The sequence below is a fragment of the Acomys minous genome (assembly GCF_964271855.1).
Source record: "Acomys minous genome assembly, chromosome: 19".
NCBI classification, from domain to species: Eukaryota; Metazoa; Chordata; class Mammalia; order Rodentia; family Muridae; genus Acomys; species Acomys minous.
Genome location: NC_140499.1, coordinates 62,332,710 through 62,346,907, shown reverse-complemented (window position 1 = coordinate 62,346,907; position 14,198 = coordinate 62,332,710). Strand labels below are relative to the sequence as shown.

The 14,198-nt window shown below is 49.6% G+C and overlaps 1 protein-coding gene across 14 annotated transcripts in view; it reads right to left on the bottom strand.

The window, feature by feature from the left end:
* The window catches only part of TPM3 (tropomyosin 3), a gene marked incomplete at its 3' end in the record, with an annotated part of 29,093 nt that extends 18,817 nt beyond the window's left edge, over positions 1-10,276 (bottom strand). For 2 of the 14 annotated variants that reach the window (XM_084769938.1, XM_084769940.1), the window contains exons 1-2: positions 10,077-10,276; positions 9,114-9,239 (exon numbers count right to left, since the gene is read on the bottom strand). In XM_084769938.1, coding sequence (XP_084626064.1) covers positions 9,114-9,239; positions 10,077-10,193 — 243 coding nt within the window. In that variant the 5' untranslated portion in view covers positions 10,194-10,276. Of the gene's footprint in view, positions 1-3,392; positions 3,635-9,113; positions 9,240-10,076 lie in introns of those variants that run through there. The other 12 variants (XM_084769935.1, XM_084769936.1, XM_084769931.1 and 9 more) reach the window with 9 other exon arrangements.
* Positions 10,277-14,198: the final 3,922 nt, after the last annotated feature.

Here is a 14,198-nt window from a genome sequence, read left to right as displayed (position 1 = left end):
AGCGGATGAATAGTTGGTAGTCAAAGGCAGAGTAGGGTCAAGGACAGAGGGGCTAAGTCTAAATCTGGCACTCTGCCACACTGGGGTTTCTCTTTTTAGATAAAAGTCACAGGTGTAATTCTCCGTAAAGATAGTCCTAGAAAAGTCAGGTCCGTGCTGAAGCAGACGTGCTGAGCGCCCTGTGTTCACACATGCCAGGGAGCTCTACGCTCTGTTCTTGGGAGGGGAGGAAAGCTGGGACCTGGAGTTATCTGCCCGGCCCAAAGTCAACAAAGGTGGAGTGCAAACTGAGGGCGGCACTTAGAGAAAACGCCTCTCCTGTGGGAGAGCGCAGGAAGGCAAAACCAATCCAATCCACTAACAAAGAGGGGACACTCACTCTCACACACACACACACTTTCTCTCTCTCTCTCTCTCTCTCTCTCTCTCTCTCTCTCTCTCTCTCTCACACACACACACACACACACACACACACACAGAGCCAAACATCCTAAACCCCTTCAGAAACCAAGAATTTGGGCTTAAGGCCAGAACCTCTGCTCAAAGGCCACTCCCCCTCCCTCAGTAGGACTTCCAGAACAAAAGGAAAAATAAAAAAATACTGTGGAAAACTTGGAGAAAAATACTTTTAGAGGGTAAGGTGAACCACTCACTTACTGGTTACAGTGGGGCTAGAGGGACAGCTCAGGAGGTAGAGCACTGGTGAGCCTTCTGGCTCCCGGCACCTATCTGGCGGGAGTGGGGCACGGCTGTGCGGTGAGCTCACCACTGCTTGCAATTCCAGCTCCAGAGGAGTCAGACACACACACACACACACACACACACACACACACACACACACAAATAAAAAATAGGAATCAAAGGGCTGGGCGTGGTGGCACACGCCTTTAATGCCAGCACCCAGGAGGCAGAGGCAGGTGGATCATTGTGATTTCGAGGCCAGCCTGGTCTACCGAGTGAGTTCCAGAACAGCCAAGACTACACAGAGAAACCCTGTCTTAAAACACACACACACACACACACACACACACACACACACACACACACACACACACAAACAAGTATAAGAAAGAAACGTTATGATGGAGAGAGACTCTGGCACGGCAGTGAACCCCGAAGGAGACAACCCCAGAGACTGAAACCGAAGAGTCACTTGAGGCCAGCAGTTCAAGGCTAGCCTGGATAGGGACATGTTTATGTTACCCAGCAATAAACACATTTGAACTTTATATTGCCGCCTGTTTTAAGTTTAGACAGGACAGAGTCAAAGGTGTAGCTCAGTGGTGGAAAGCTTGTCCAGCATTAAGGCCTTAGGTCTGATGACAGCACCACTTAAAAATAAATAAATAAGACCCTCTTAATAAATACAAAGGAAATTCAAAACTCAAAGTAAGACTTTGCGGGGAGCTGTACTCCATGTCCAGGCCAAGAACAGGAAAGTCTGCCCTCAGGACTTGCCTCTCAGCTTTGGTGGTATCCAGCTTAACACAGGCAGCTTGGATGCCCACACAAAGTGAGCAGAAAAAGATCTGACGGTCTCCTAATCCCATGAGGCAGTGTGGGCAGGAGCCTGCCGTGGGCCTAGGCAAGGACAAGCCAAGCCAAGAGTTCCTTCTATGACTCTTCAGCAGGGCCTCAAAGTTCAGAGTGCACAAAGTCAAAACTCACAACCATGACAGCAGTTTCATCAATATTTAACCACCGCCCTACTTCCCCATTCTGAGGGCTTCCTCAGGAGACTTCGTGAAATAACCACATTTGGTAAGCTCTGAACACGTGAAAACACTCTGTGTCGAAGGAGCCGAATGTTCCTACAAGGAAAATGACCAAATTCTGGGACAGACGTAGCCTACCTAGCCTGCAACCACTTGCAGGTCCTCACTGCCTAGACACCAGCCTATGACTCTGTGGCACATGGCCAGTTCCTTCCACCGTTCTCTCCGTTCTCCCTCAAGACTTCCTCATCTCTAGAACAATCTCATAAGAACTGATAAGGAACAGTTGCAGGTGTGCCAGGAGTGGCCAAGCGAGCCTGGAATTCCAGCACTTAGGCAGGACAACTGCTGGGAATACAAAGGGACACCCTGTCTCAAAACTATCTTACTGGACGCCCGGGAAAGGGCACCGTGAAGACGAGCTCTGACACCTTCACCAGGTATAAAGCATTTTAATGGTGTTTAAACACTAACTTGGAAGGGAGCTGTGTTCTTTTCCACACTCACCTTTTGCCCCCTCAAAAATAATTTTGTTACTCCCCAAATGAATAACAAAAAATAAATAAATAAATAAATAAATAATAGAAACCAAAGAGCAATACAGAACACCAACAGGCCACCAGAGTTTTTTTCACTAGGTCTTTCGCAGGGCTCCATTCACCCCACCAACACTTTTCGGCTCAACAAAACCGCTGTACCGGATTACTGAGAAGGCAGCCTGCCCCCGCCCCTGTCCCCCCCCCCCCAAATCACCAGTGCCGCTCATTAATTTGTTTCCATCCTCCACAGTGTTCAAATCAGGCAGGAACCCGGAGACTGGCGTGGCATTTGACTCTCTGCTATACACTCCCTTATCAGCCCTGCTTAGGAGAATCGGTCTCCCTAAGACAAATTTACACCGCTCACTCCTCTGGCCTGAATCTGGCAGACAGGCGTTCCTGCCTTCCAGGTCATGATGGGCAGGGCTTTGCAAACGTGCTGGCTCCGACCTGTGCTAGCACCGGGAGGAGCAGCATCTCCGCTCCCACTTCCCCGCGACTTAAGGGGCGGGAGCTACCAGATACTTATAAAAAGGTCCCCCAAGCTCAGGGATGGGAGGTGGTGCTGTGGCCTTAAGCTCCGCCAGGGAGGGAGGGAACCGCGCTTCCTCCCAGCCAACTGCTGGCTCATTTCCTGAGCAGGAGGAGGGAGCGGAAAAGCTGCCAGCGGGCCAGGTTGGGGGCTTTCCGGCGGTTCCCACCTCTCAGCCTCATTTTTCACAGGTTAGGCTTGGGCCCCTCCCGGGCCGGAGGAGCACACGCTTACTTTTACCCTTCTGGCCGGAAACCTCAAGCGAGAGCAAAAGGTCCCCACCCTTCGCGGAGAAGTGGGGGGAGGGAAAGGCCTCTGAGCCCCTCCCCCGGCCGCGCCCGGCTCCGAGGGACCGAATGAATGAGAAAAGGGGAAAGGGCAGCCCGCGCCGCGCCGCGCGGGGCTCGATTCTTCCCGGGGTCCAGCCTGCTCGCGCGAGCACCTAGTTTCCTCGGCGCCCGCTTCCCGGGCCACCCTAATCGATCGAGTCCCACCCAACCTCGGGGCTCCAATGTCTAGCCCGGGCCTCCAGGACGCCGTGCAGGAGAGCTCCACAGCAGAGGGGTGCCGATCCCTTCCCTGCTGCGCCTCGCCCTCCGTGCGTACCTGCTCCCGGGCCCGCCTTTCTCCCTCCACTTCCCGCTGGAGGCGCTCGGCCCTCTCCTCAGCATCGTCCGCCTGCTGCTGCAGAACCTGGATCTTGCGCTTCACCGCCTCGATGGTGGTCATCCCGGCCATGGTGCCCACCCAGCTGCTTCTGGAAATCGGGTTCCTACCTCCTCCGCTCGGCTGTGTAGCCGCTTCTCACCCTACTTCCGCCTGCTCCGCCCTGAAATACCGGAACTCACTAGCCTTCCGGATGTGACGCCACGGCCACCGCACGTCCTCCCCCTGCCAAGCAGGCGGGAATGCAGTCCACTCGAGGGGCAGCGGGCTGAAAAAGTGACGGGTGGGGCCCTCCAGTCGCCTCAGGCGACCGCTCAGGGTGGTCTTTCCTCAGGCCAGTAAAGGGGGGCGGGGTTGGGTCAGGCTACCATAGTAACTGAGAGGCGCTTCGTGGTCTAGCCTCATCCACCAGGCTGTCTCCCAACAATGGTTGCCCCATTTACAAGTATGGTGCTGTCCTTAACACTTAGTGCCTTCCTACCTCTGTGCCCGCTGTGGCTTCCCTCTCCGCTCCGTAATATAAAATATCCCACTTGTTTCCACTTCTACTCAGCCTATGACAGACTCCAAAACCTGATTCTATGGAAAGCCTAAAAGATTCTACGCTTCATCGTGTAAGGAGTCCCAGTGAGCTCCTTTGAAATCTACTCAGAGGGCCTGTGGAGTATTGCTCAGTTTGTAGAGCACTAGCCTAGCACGCACGGAGCTCTGGGCTGGATCTCCTGGAGCACATAAACTGGCCTGGTGGCACGTATCTGTAATCTCAGTATTTGGCAGGTGGAGACAGAAAGATCAGAAATCCAAGGTTATCTTTATCTCCATGGTGAATTCAAGACTACTCTGAGCTACATAAAAACACTGTCCCCAAACGAAACCAAAAATTATTGAGATAGTCTCACTCCTATCACCTGTAGTCAATAAGGGGACTCCGAGGTGGAAGACGTGGGCAAGACAGGTATGAACCGAAGGGTTCTGTTTAAGAGTACCAGGCTTGTCTCCTGTAGCTTTTTGGGAGTCTGTATGCACGATCCGTTAACCTGCCAGCCACTGTGACCTTTGGAATGAATTAGAACTTAATAATTTAATATTCAATTCTTTACCCTCTCCCTCTTATATCCTTGGTTGCAACAGCAGGGTCTAAGTATCTGGAAAAATCTTGTGGAATTTAACCTCTAAACTGTTTTACTGAAGGCATTCAAGTACTCCAAGGAAGTATTTTATGAGCTAAGAACTGCTTCTACAGACTCTTTTATAAAAAGGTTTATTTCGGTTTTTCTCTTTGCTTCTCCAGCTTTTATTTAGTTAGCTTGTTTTATTTTTGTTGGGTTTTTTTTTTTAAGATGGTATCTCAGGTAGTCCTGGCTGGCCTCCAGCTCATCTTTATAGCCCTGGTTGGTCTTAAACTCTGGCTCTTCTTTATCAGCTGCCTAAGTGCTGAAATGTCACGCATGAACTGTCACATCCTGTCTTCATACCTCTGTAATTCTCCTGCCTTCTCAATAAGTAATAAGGAGCCAGGGGTGGTGGCTCACGTTTAATCCCAGCACTTGGGAGGCAGAGACAGGTGGATCTCTCTGAGCCTGGTCTACAAAGTGAGTCCAGGACAGCCAAGGCTGTACACAGAGAAACCCTGTCACAAACAAACAATAAGTCAATCAATGAAAAAAAAAGTAATAATGATAAATTCCTCCTTTGATAAAACTCTCCCCTTCCCCTGAGAAATAGGATATGGAGAAGACTTTGAACTAAGAATATTAACTTAGGGTTGGGGATTTAGCGCTGTGGAGTCTCTGGGTTCCGCAACATAATTACCATTTCCCATATCTGGTTCTGCTTCTCAGGACACTCCTTTCTTTTGGGGGGAAAAAAGAACAATGAGACTACTCAGAAGAAACAACTTGGACAAACAATGTTCTTAGTATCCACTACCGTACCCTGTACATTTTGGTTACCACCCACCTCCCCCAGCAACTGAGACAGAAGACCAAGTTCTACACTCAGTAAAGTCCTCTTGATGCCCTGAAGTATTTCTCAAGCTTGTTTTGAGTCAGTCTTATCAGAGGAGTTGCTGGAGAGAATTTTGTCATCTGAGTGCTGACCAGCAGGTGGCACTGTTGTACCTCCTTGTTCCCGCAGACCAAGGCAAACCAAAGCTGAGAGAACACTGCATTGCATTCCTGAGGCTGGTCCTTTGTACAGATAATCTCCTCTTGATCTAGGAAAGCAGATGGGTTGACCCCCAAGAGCTTTCAGAGGCATGATGGATTGGCAGCAAGGAGACCAACCAGTGCTATTGTTTTCCTGGTGACAAATAACACCATGTACCAACAGGTGGCTCTGACCATCCCTGTCTTTTCTTTCCTCATCCCTCCCAACACATGTTCCTGAAAAAAGGACAGCGTGACTCTCACGCCCTGAGTCCTCTTTCCTTTTGTTACTCCCTGAACAGCTTCTGATTCCATCTTGGATTAGGAGCATTTTATGGCTGAGAAGATGATGAGGCGAAGAACTGAATCCAGTTCGCCAGCACCCACATAAAAGCCAGGTGTGGCTCTGTGCATCTGCACTCCCAGCCGTGGGGGCGGGGGCAGGAAGGGGTAGATCCCAGGGCTTGCTGACCACCTAGCCTAGCTAGTCAGCAAGCTCTGGGTTCAGTGAGAGACCCTGCCTCAAAAAACAAGGTGGGCTGGGAGTGGTGGTGCACGCCTGTAATCCCAGCACTCGGGAGGCAGAGGCAGGCCGGTCTTTGTGAGTTTGAAAGCAGCCTGGTTCTACAAAGTGAGTCCAGGACAGCCAAGGATACACAAGAAAACCCTGTCTTGAAAAACCAAAAACAACAACAACAAAAACTCAAACCCCCCTCAAAAAAAAAACAAATAAATAAATAAAACCCAAAACAAAAGAAAAATATAATATTAAATTCAAGAAAGAAAAAAAATGCGAGGGAAAAAACCAAAAACAAAAGACAAGACTGGGCTGACCTTGCTGCACCGTTGCCCTTTCTTTGTTCAAGCAGCCCTAAAAAAACCCTCACATTCCAGAAGGCTTCTCAGATAACCGAGACTACCAGTGTAGACACACGGTTCTCGGCTCACTCATCCCGCTGCCCGCTGCAGAGCTACAGCCAGGTAATGTGCTGTTCACTTGAGATGTACTCATCTCAAGGCCAGGAGCCAAGCTGTTTGTTAGTCCTTTCTGCATTAGGCCGAGCACCCCCCCCCAAGACACATCCTGGCTCACATCTCAGAGCCTGCCTCGCTCCACGCTTCCCCACTTCGTACAGACACCTTACTTTCTTTCTTGTACTCTTTGAGGCAAAGGTCAGCAAGTTTCCAGGGAAGGGCCAGAGAGAATCTGTGGCTTTACAGGTCATACGGACCTTGCAGCAATTATTTTACTGAGTGGATTAAACCACTAGGCGATAAATAAATGAAAGGGCAAGGGCGTGTTCTAATAGAACTTCACTTACAAAGCCAGGCTGTGGGAAGCCTGGACCCACAAATGCTACTTTGAGAAAAGAAGCCTTTCTTCCTGCGTCTGTCCCCCCCCCCCCTTTTTTGTTTTTTTGTTTACAACAGGGTTTCTCTGTGTAGACCTAGCTGTCCTACACGGAACTTACTATATAGACTAGACTGGCCTCAAACTCACAGAGAGTTGCCTGACTCTACCTCCCAGGTCCTGGGATTAAAGGCACAGATTACCACGCCTGGCCTTTTTAAATGTTCTTTTATTATTATTATTATTTTTTTTTTTTTTTGGTTTTTCGAGACAGGGTCTCTCTGTGTTAGCCTGGGCTGTCCTGGACTTACTTTGTAGACCAGGCTGGCCTCGAACTCACAGCGATCCGCCTGCCTCTGCCTCCCGAGTGCTGGGATTAAAGGCGTGCGCCACCACGCCCGGCCTGTTCTTTTATTTTTTGCTGAGATTTTTTTTTTTTTTGCTGAGGCTGAGATTAAAAATGTCTTCATGTGCACCACCATGCCCAGCTTTTTTTTACATTCTTTTTTTCTTTTAAATGTTCTTATGCATATCAATGAGGGGTACTCTCTGAGTATGTGAGAAAGGTAACAAAGGGGACAGGATTAAGTTGAAGATTTAAAATTTTATGGCATTGGTTTTTGTTTTTTGTTTTTTTAGCCAGGCAGTGGTGGCACAGGCCTTTAATCCCAGCACTTGGAAGCAGAGGCAGTCAGATCTCTGTGAGTTCAAGGACAGCTTGGTCTACGGATTGAGTTCCAGGACAGCCAGGACTACACAGAGAAACCCTGTCTCAAAAAACAGAAACAAATGACAAAAATTCTGTGGAATTGTTATATAAATATGAGAAAGCTTTTTTCAAACAAATATAGTGGGAAGACACTGTTTGTATAGTGTGTGTGTGTTGTGCTTCTGTGTAAAACATACTAAAATTGGCAAATTACCTCTAGAGGATTCCTTTATCCTTCTGAATACACTAGCACACTGTGTTGTGCAAGTGAACACTCACCGTGCCTGAGCCTTTGAAAGCGGAGAACCAAAGAAAAGAGCAGATGCCTCATTAAAAAGACTAAATGTGAGGATCTGAAAGCATTTGTAAGTGATCCGCTCTGTCCGTTAAGCTGTTTTCCACAACCAAATGTGATTTGAAACAACGCCGGCTTCCATTTTCTCCTCCCCCAGATGCTGAGAAATACCTGTGTAACTTCCATTTCCTTTGTTACTGTTAAGGTCCCTATGGGCTAGGTAAATGTAGCTTGTGTATGTGGGGGGCGGGATTTAATCTCCAGGAGCCCAAATAAAAAATAAATAATCCTCTGGTACTTTTCTTAAAAACAGATGTCCTATATAGCCTCTTACTGTCTTTGCAGAAGACATCAAGTTGATGATGAAGGGAAGAGGGTTCTAAAGTATACTGGAAAGTGGGAAAAGGTAATTAATTTCAATTTTAAGAGGGAGAAGCCCTAAAGAACTATGCAATTTATTCAGGCCCATAGAGTAGGGTCTGGGGTGCTACCTTTGCCTGGCTTCCAGTTTCTATTGTAGCCCACACTTGACACCTCCCAGCTCTCCTATGATCAGGGTTCCCTGTAATGGCTCTACGGCATAAGGGCAGATGCCCACCTTGACCAGGACAAATAAACCCATATAGGGCCAGGGTCAACATGACCTCCATTTTTCTATTGTGAAATCTAAGCTGGCTTTGTTGGCTAATTGAGAGATGAGAGGTTCCCTATTAATACACACATGCGCATGCCAAGCCTTGTACACAAAAGCTAAGAATGTGGCGTGGGGGAGGAAGTGGACACCTGATAGCATGCGTCTAGATGTGGAGGCCCCTCTCATGTCCAGGTTCTGGAAAGGTCATTAGATTACTGGGAAGGAGGCTGAGTAGCATAGAAACGAGACCTCTCTGTCTGTCTGTCTGTCTGTCTGTCCGTCTGTCTGTCTGTCTGTTGTCTGTCTGTCTGTCTGTCTCTCTCTCCAGTGCTTGGCATGAAACCTAGGGATCCATGCATGTTAGGACACAGCGTACTACCATTGAACTATGCTCTCAGCTACAAAGTGTCTTTGAGTGAGAAAGTATATTCCAACAAAAGAGCATGCCTGCGTGTTGTTGTGTGCGAAAGCATTATGTCGGCATGCGTACCCACAGTCTGCAAACCCACGGTCCCTAACACTCACATCAGCTGCCTTCTTCTCTGCCAGCTCCAGCTTCTCCTGGGCGTCCTTTAACGCTTCGGAATACTTGTCCAGTTCGTCCTCTGTCCCTTTCAGCTTCTTCTGCATGGTTGCTAACTCATCCTCTAGCTGTAGGAGGCCCGAAGAGTAACACACAAACGCAGAGTCACAACCATGCTCACTCGGAGTCTAAAGACCTCCGCGGCTGGCCTCCGCCTTCCCGTCCCCTAATGGAGACACACACTAACTCCAGCTATGTTTCAGGTTAGGCCACGGCTTGACCACAGACCCTATAATTCCTGGCCCGGAGATGACAGAGCCATCTGGAGTTTTCATCCAAGACTATTGGATGCTAAAGAAGACGTCGGTGATGCTACTGAAAGCAGAGAAAATAACCTGAGCATGTGCTTACCTTTTGCTCTAGAAGTGAGACATTCTTCCAAAAAACATGGTCTACTTACAGGTCCATCAGGCACAGTGTGGTGCAGAAGAGGCCACTGGCTTCCTTAAGGTCATATGGACAGTCTAAAGCGGATCCCCTAGGGCAGTGGTTCTCAACTTTCCTAGTGCTGAGACCCTTTAATACAGTTCCTCATGTGCTGGGGACCCCCACCATAAAATTGTTTTCATTGCTACTTCATAACTGTGACTGTTAAAATTCGTGACATAAATATCCCTGTTTTCTGATGGTCTTGGGTGACCCCTGTGAGAAAGGGCTCGAATGGCCTGAACTATTACCCTGGATGTTTTTTGCCGGCTCCTTGCCTTTCCCATAATCCCCCTGGCCCTTGCCGCCCCTCCCCTTCAAGACAGGGTTTCTCTGTATCTCTGACAGCCTTGGAACTTGAATATGTAGACCAGGTTGGCCTTCCAGATGCTGGAAGTAAAAGTGTGTGCCACCACTGCCTGGCCCGTGTCTGTCTTGTAACCAGCAAGAAGGGGGAAAGGCCAAAGCCAGGTGCCCACCTGTTTGCTCCTTTCCTCCGCCTGCTTCTGCTCGGCTTCAGCTTGCTCAGCCCGGTCCAGAACATTCTCCTTGTCTAGCTTCAGCATCTGCATCTTTTTCTTGATGGCCTCCATCATGAGGGTGTGACTATTGGTGGCCTCACCTGTGGGGACACTGGAGATCTGGAGACCTGGGGCCAGGAAGGAAGGGCTGCCACCACCCAAGTCACTCGAAGTGCCCCAAGTTGGAACCTTTATCAGTGCTCAGGGCTCCACCTCTGACTCCTAACATGGTCTTTCCGGCTGCCTCCAACTCCCCCCTTCATTGTTCTCCTGGGGGAACATGGGGTCAGACACATTGATTGACTGACATCACCAGCAAGAAAAAAAAAATACTGAGGGACAGCTGAGGCTGATTTTAGACAATGGAAAGTGGGGGGTGGGGGGGTGGGGAGGCTCTTCCTGACCTTGAAACTTTCCACTCTGTTCTTGGCAGCTCTGTGGGTCTTTGGACAGTGGTGGGGGGAGAGCACTGAAACAGAGAAGGGTAGTTTGGCAGTTCTAGCCACCAGAGGGTCCTACTCGCTTTTAGCTATCGTTTTCCCCTGGACCGTGTTGGATCCGGACCAAACTCTACTAGTGTCGTCTTTTGAGTCCTGGTATCTAGGGAGCGTGGGCAACAGCGAGGAGGGGAGGTCACTCGTGATCCCTGACAATCCCCCAGATTGATGGTTGGGATTGCTGTGCTATTTTGGGGGTTTTCTAATTGGCAAGGAGACATCAGTCTGTACGGGCCATAAGATGGGAGGCTTGGCATCTGGATGGCTATCCTAGGGCAGCCGGTGGGCTGAGGAGTTGGGAGGGTCACAGTACAAGGTCACGTTTCCTCCCAGTGACCCTAAAGTATCAAAGTTTGTGGCTTTACACTCCTTGTCTTCCCCTGCTCCCCTGCCGAGCCCTGCCCAGCCTACTGTCCACCACGCCGTTCTAATCGCCACCACCAGCTCTACGTTCCCCAGCGTAGTGCCAGCCGTGTTCATAATTCCCCTTGGAATCTTGTTATTGACAGGTGTCAATTGATCCCAGACACAGCTGCCATATGCCCACCTATGCCAAAGTGGACGCTGCTCAAGGTGACCGGGGCTAGCAGGGAAAATAGAACTGGTTCTGGCTAGCTCATAGTGTCCAGGATCGTTAGTGTCAGGGCGGAACCACAGCAATGTGGGAACGGAGCCAAGCGTCAGGGTTGGGAGCAGGGCGGAGCTGTCTCACTCCTGACAGCCTCCATGCTAAGCGCAGACTGCTGGCCAGGTGGGTTGTGGCACATGCCTTTAATTCCAGCAGAGGCAGGCAAATCTCTGTGAGTTCGAGGCCAGCCTGGTCTACGAATCGAGTCCAGGACAGCCAAGGCAACGCAGAGAAACCCTGTCTCAAAAACAAAACAAACAACAAATCCCAGACAAGCTAGGGCTATAACTGCGTGGTAGAGTACTTCCATAGCATCTGTGCCTTGAGCTCAATGACCACATTTTAAGGAAGGAAAAAGAAAAGAAACAAAAGACAACAGATACCAGGTGTGGTGGCGCATGCCTTTAATCCCAGCACTTGGGAGGCAGAGGCAGGAGGATTTCTGTGAGTTCCAGACCAGCCCGGTCTACATAGTGAGTTCTAGGACTGCCAGGGCTACATAGAGAGATTCTATCTCAAAAACAAACTAACCAAGACAGGCAAGAGCCTCAGAGCCCCAGGGGCTGAAAGAGCAGCGGATCCGACGCCAAATCTCCTCGCCTCTGTGAGAATATGTTTGACATTCAGTTGGCTCCTGATTTAACAACCCAATGTCAAACATATCACACAGAAGCAGGCAGACAAGCTTTGGTAGTGATCTGCCTCCCTCCCCACTGTGAAGAAAGGGCAGCAGGGACAACCCAGAGTCACACCCATGTGCGGATGAAACCCCATCTTTTTTAAGGGCACTGATCCTTGGGTCTTCCCCTCCCAAAACCCGGTCTTGTTTATCTGCCCTTCGTGCCTTCCCTGCCACAGCCCCTCTTTGCTGTGCCCGTCGGATCAGGTTTGCCTAAAGCAAGAACGCTGGGCAGGGCTTCTTACCAGTCCCCAAAGCTGCTTCTCCCTGCTGTGTGTGACAGTGCCAGCTTCCAGAGGATCACCAGTGTATCAGCTCCTCAACAGCTTTGCCACCTGCCCTTCGATGTCATCTCAGCTGCCTGGGGGCTTTCCGGGGGGTTGGGGGTTGCGGCTTCTCTCCTTTCCCTTTCCAACCAAACTCCTAACCTTTCCCGCTTTCTCTCCCGAGACCGCTCAGTCTTCGAGGTGGTGAACTCCAACTTCGCAGCTTCTTCTGAAACCGTCAAGCAGGAGTCATAGGAAACGTATGACATGCTACCTGCGGGGCTGCCATCTTGTTTTCTCACGTCCTTTAGGCACTGCAGCCCTCGGCAGCTTTTTGATCACCAGAGCTCCTGGGCTGGCTTCTCCAAGGCTCTTCTTTCACAGGAACTCAACCTGGTTCTCTTCTTGGAGATTTTTTTTCCCCTCTTGGAAAGAATTGGGTCTGTTGAGTGTCATGTGGGAGTCAGATATTTCACTCATCCTGGCAGGAAGGAGCCTGAGTTATAGCTGCATGGAAGGTGGGGGGTGGTATGGAAGTGTAGGGTGGGTGGACGCTTTCTATCAGTCCCCAGGCGTGTTCTGTGTGTCCTTGCTCCAGTTAATGCTGACATCTCCCTCCCTGACACACCAACACCACAGTGACTTTGGTCTAGATCAATAGCTTGTCCCAACACCCAGTCAATTCCTATTGTGTGTGGCACTTGCCTCCCAGGGACTAATAAATGGGTATAGACCCCAAGATAGGCACTTGTGGTATTGTCTTGTCTTTTCTGTCCTTCCCTAAGTCTGTGATGGACATGGAATATTTATATCCTTGCCCTCCATTTACCCTTAACCCTCTCTTTTCAAGTTCGAAATTTTCCCCACTGAGGGCCTTGGTCACAATGGGAAAACAGAGGAGCAAGAGAGTCTGGAAAGACACTAGCAGGGGTGGAAGACGTGCTGCGTGAGAGTGCTCAATAGCTCACACCTTTGACCGTAGCACCAGGAAGGCAGTGGAGGAAGATCTCTGTGAGCTCACGGCCACCCTGGTGTACATAGGGAGCTCCAGGACAACCAGGGCTCTGTAGAGAAAAACTGACTAACAGAAACAAAAGAGCTGGAGGCTGGAGAGACTGCTCAGAGGTTAAGAGCTCTGGCTGGTCTTCCAAAGGTCCTGAGTTCAGTTTCCAGCAACCACAGAGTGGCTCACAACTAGCTATAGTGAGATCTGGTGCCCTCTTCTGGCCTGCAGGTGCAGATGCCGGCAGAACACTGTAAGAAATAATAAATAAATCTCTGCGGGGGGGGGGCAGGGAGGGGGACAAAACAAAGAGAAGCTGGGTGTAGTGGTGCATGCCAGTAATCCCAGCACTCGGGAGGCAGAGGCAGGCAGATCTGTGAGTTCAAGGCCAGCCTGGTCTACAAATTGAGTCCAGGACAGTCAGGGCTACACAGAGAAACCCTTTCTCAGGGAAAAAAAAAAAAAGAAAGAAAAAGAAAAAGAAAAAGGGCCAGGCGTGGTGGCGCACGCCTTTAATCCCAGCACTCGGGAGGCAGAGGCAGGCGGATTGCTGTGAGTCCGAGGCCAGCTGGTCTACAAAGTGAGTCCAGGACAGTCAAGGCTACACAGAGAAACCTTGTCTCAAAAAAAAAAAAAAAAAAAAGAAAAAGAAAAAGAAAAAAAGAAAAAGAAAAACAAAACAAAACAAACAGAATTGAAGACAATAGCATTTAGGGTACTGTAGGAACAGAGAAAGTTTGGGAATAGTGGTGTGGCAGGTACAGCTTTCTAGGAAGACTTTGAACACAATTAGGAAGAAACATTACAGATGACGAAAGCACGTAAAAAAAAAAAAGATTAATTATGTATACAATGTTCTGCACATAAGACCTGCAGGCCAGAAGAGGGAACCAGATCACATTGTAGATGGCTGTGAGCCACCAGGTGGTTGCTGGGAATTGAACTCAGGACCTATGGAAGAACAGCCAGTGCTCTTAACCTCTGAGCCACCTCTCCAGCCCCTGATG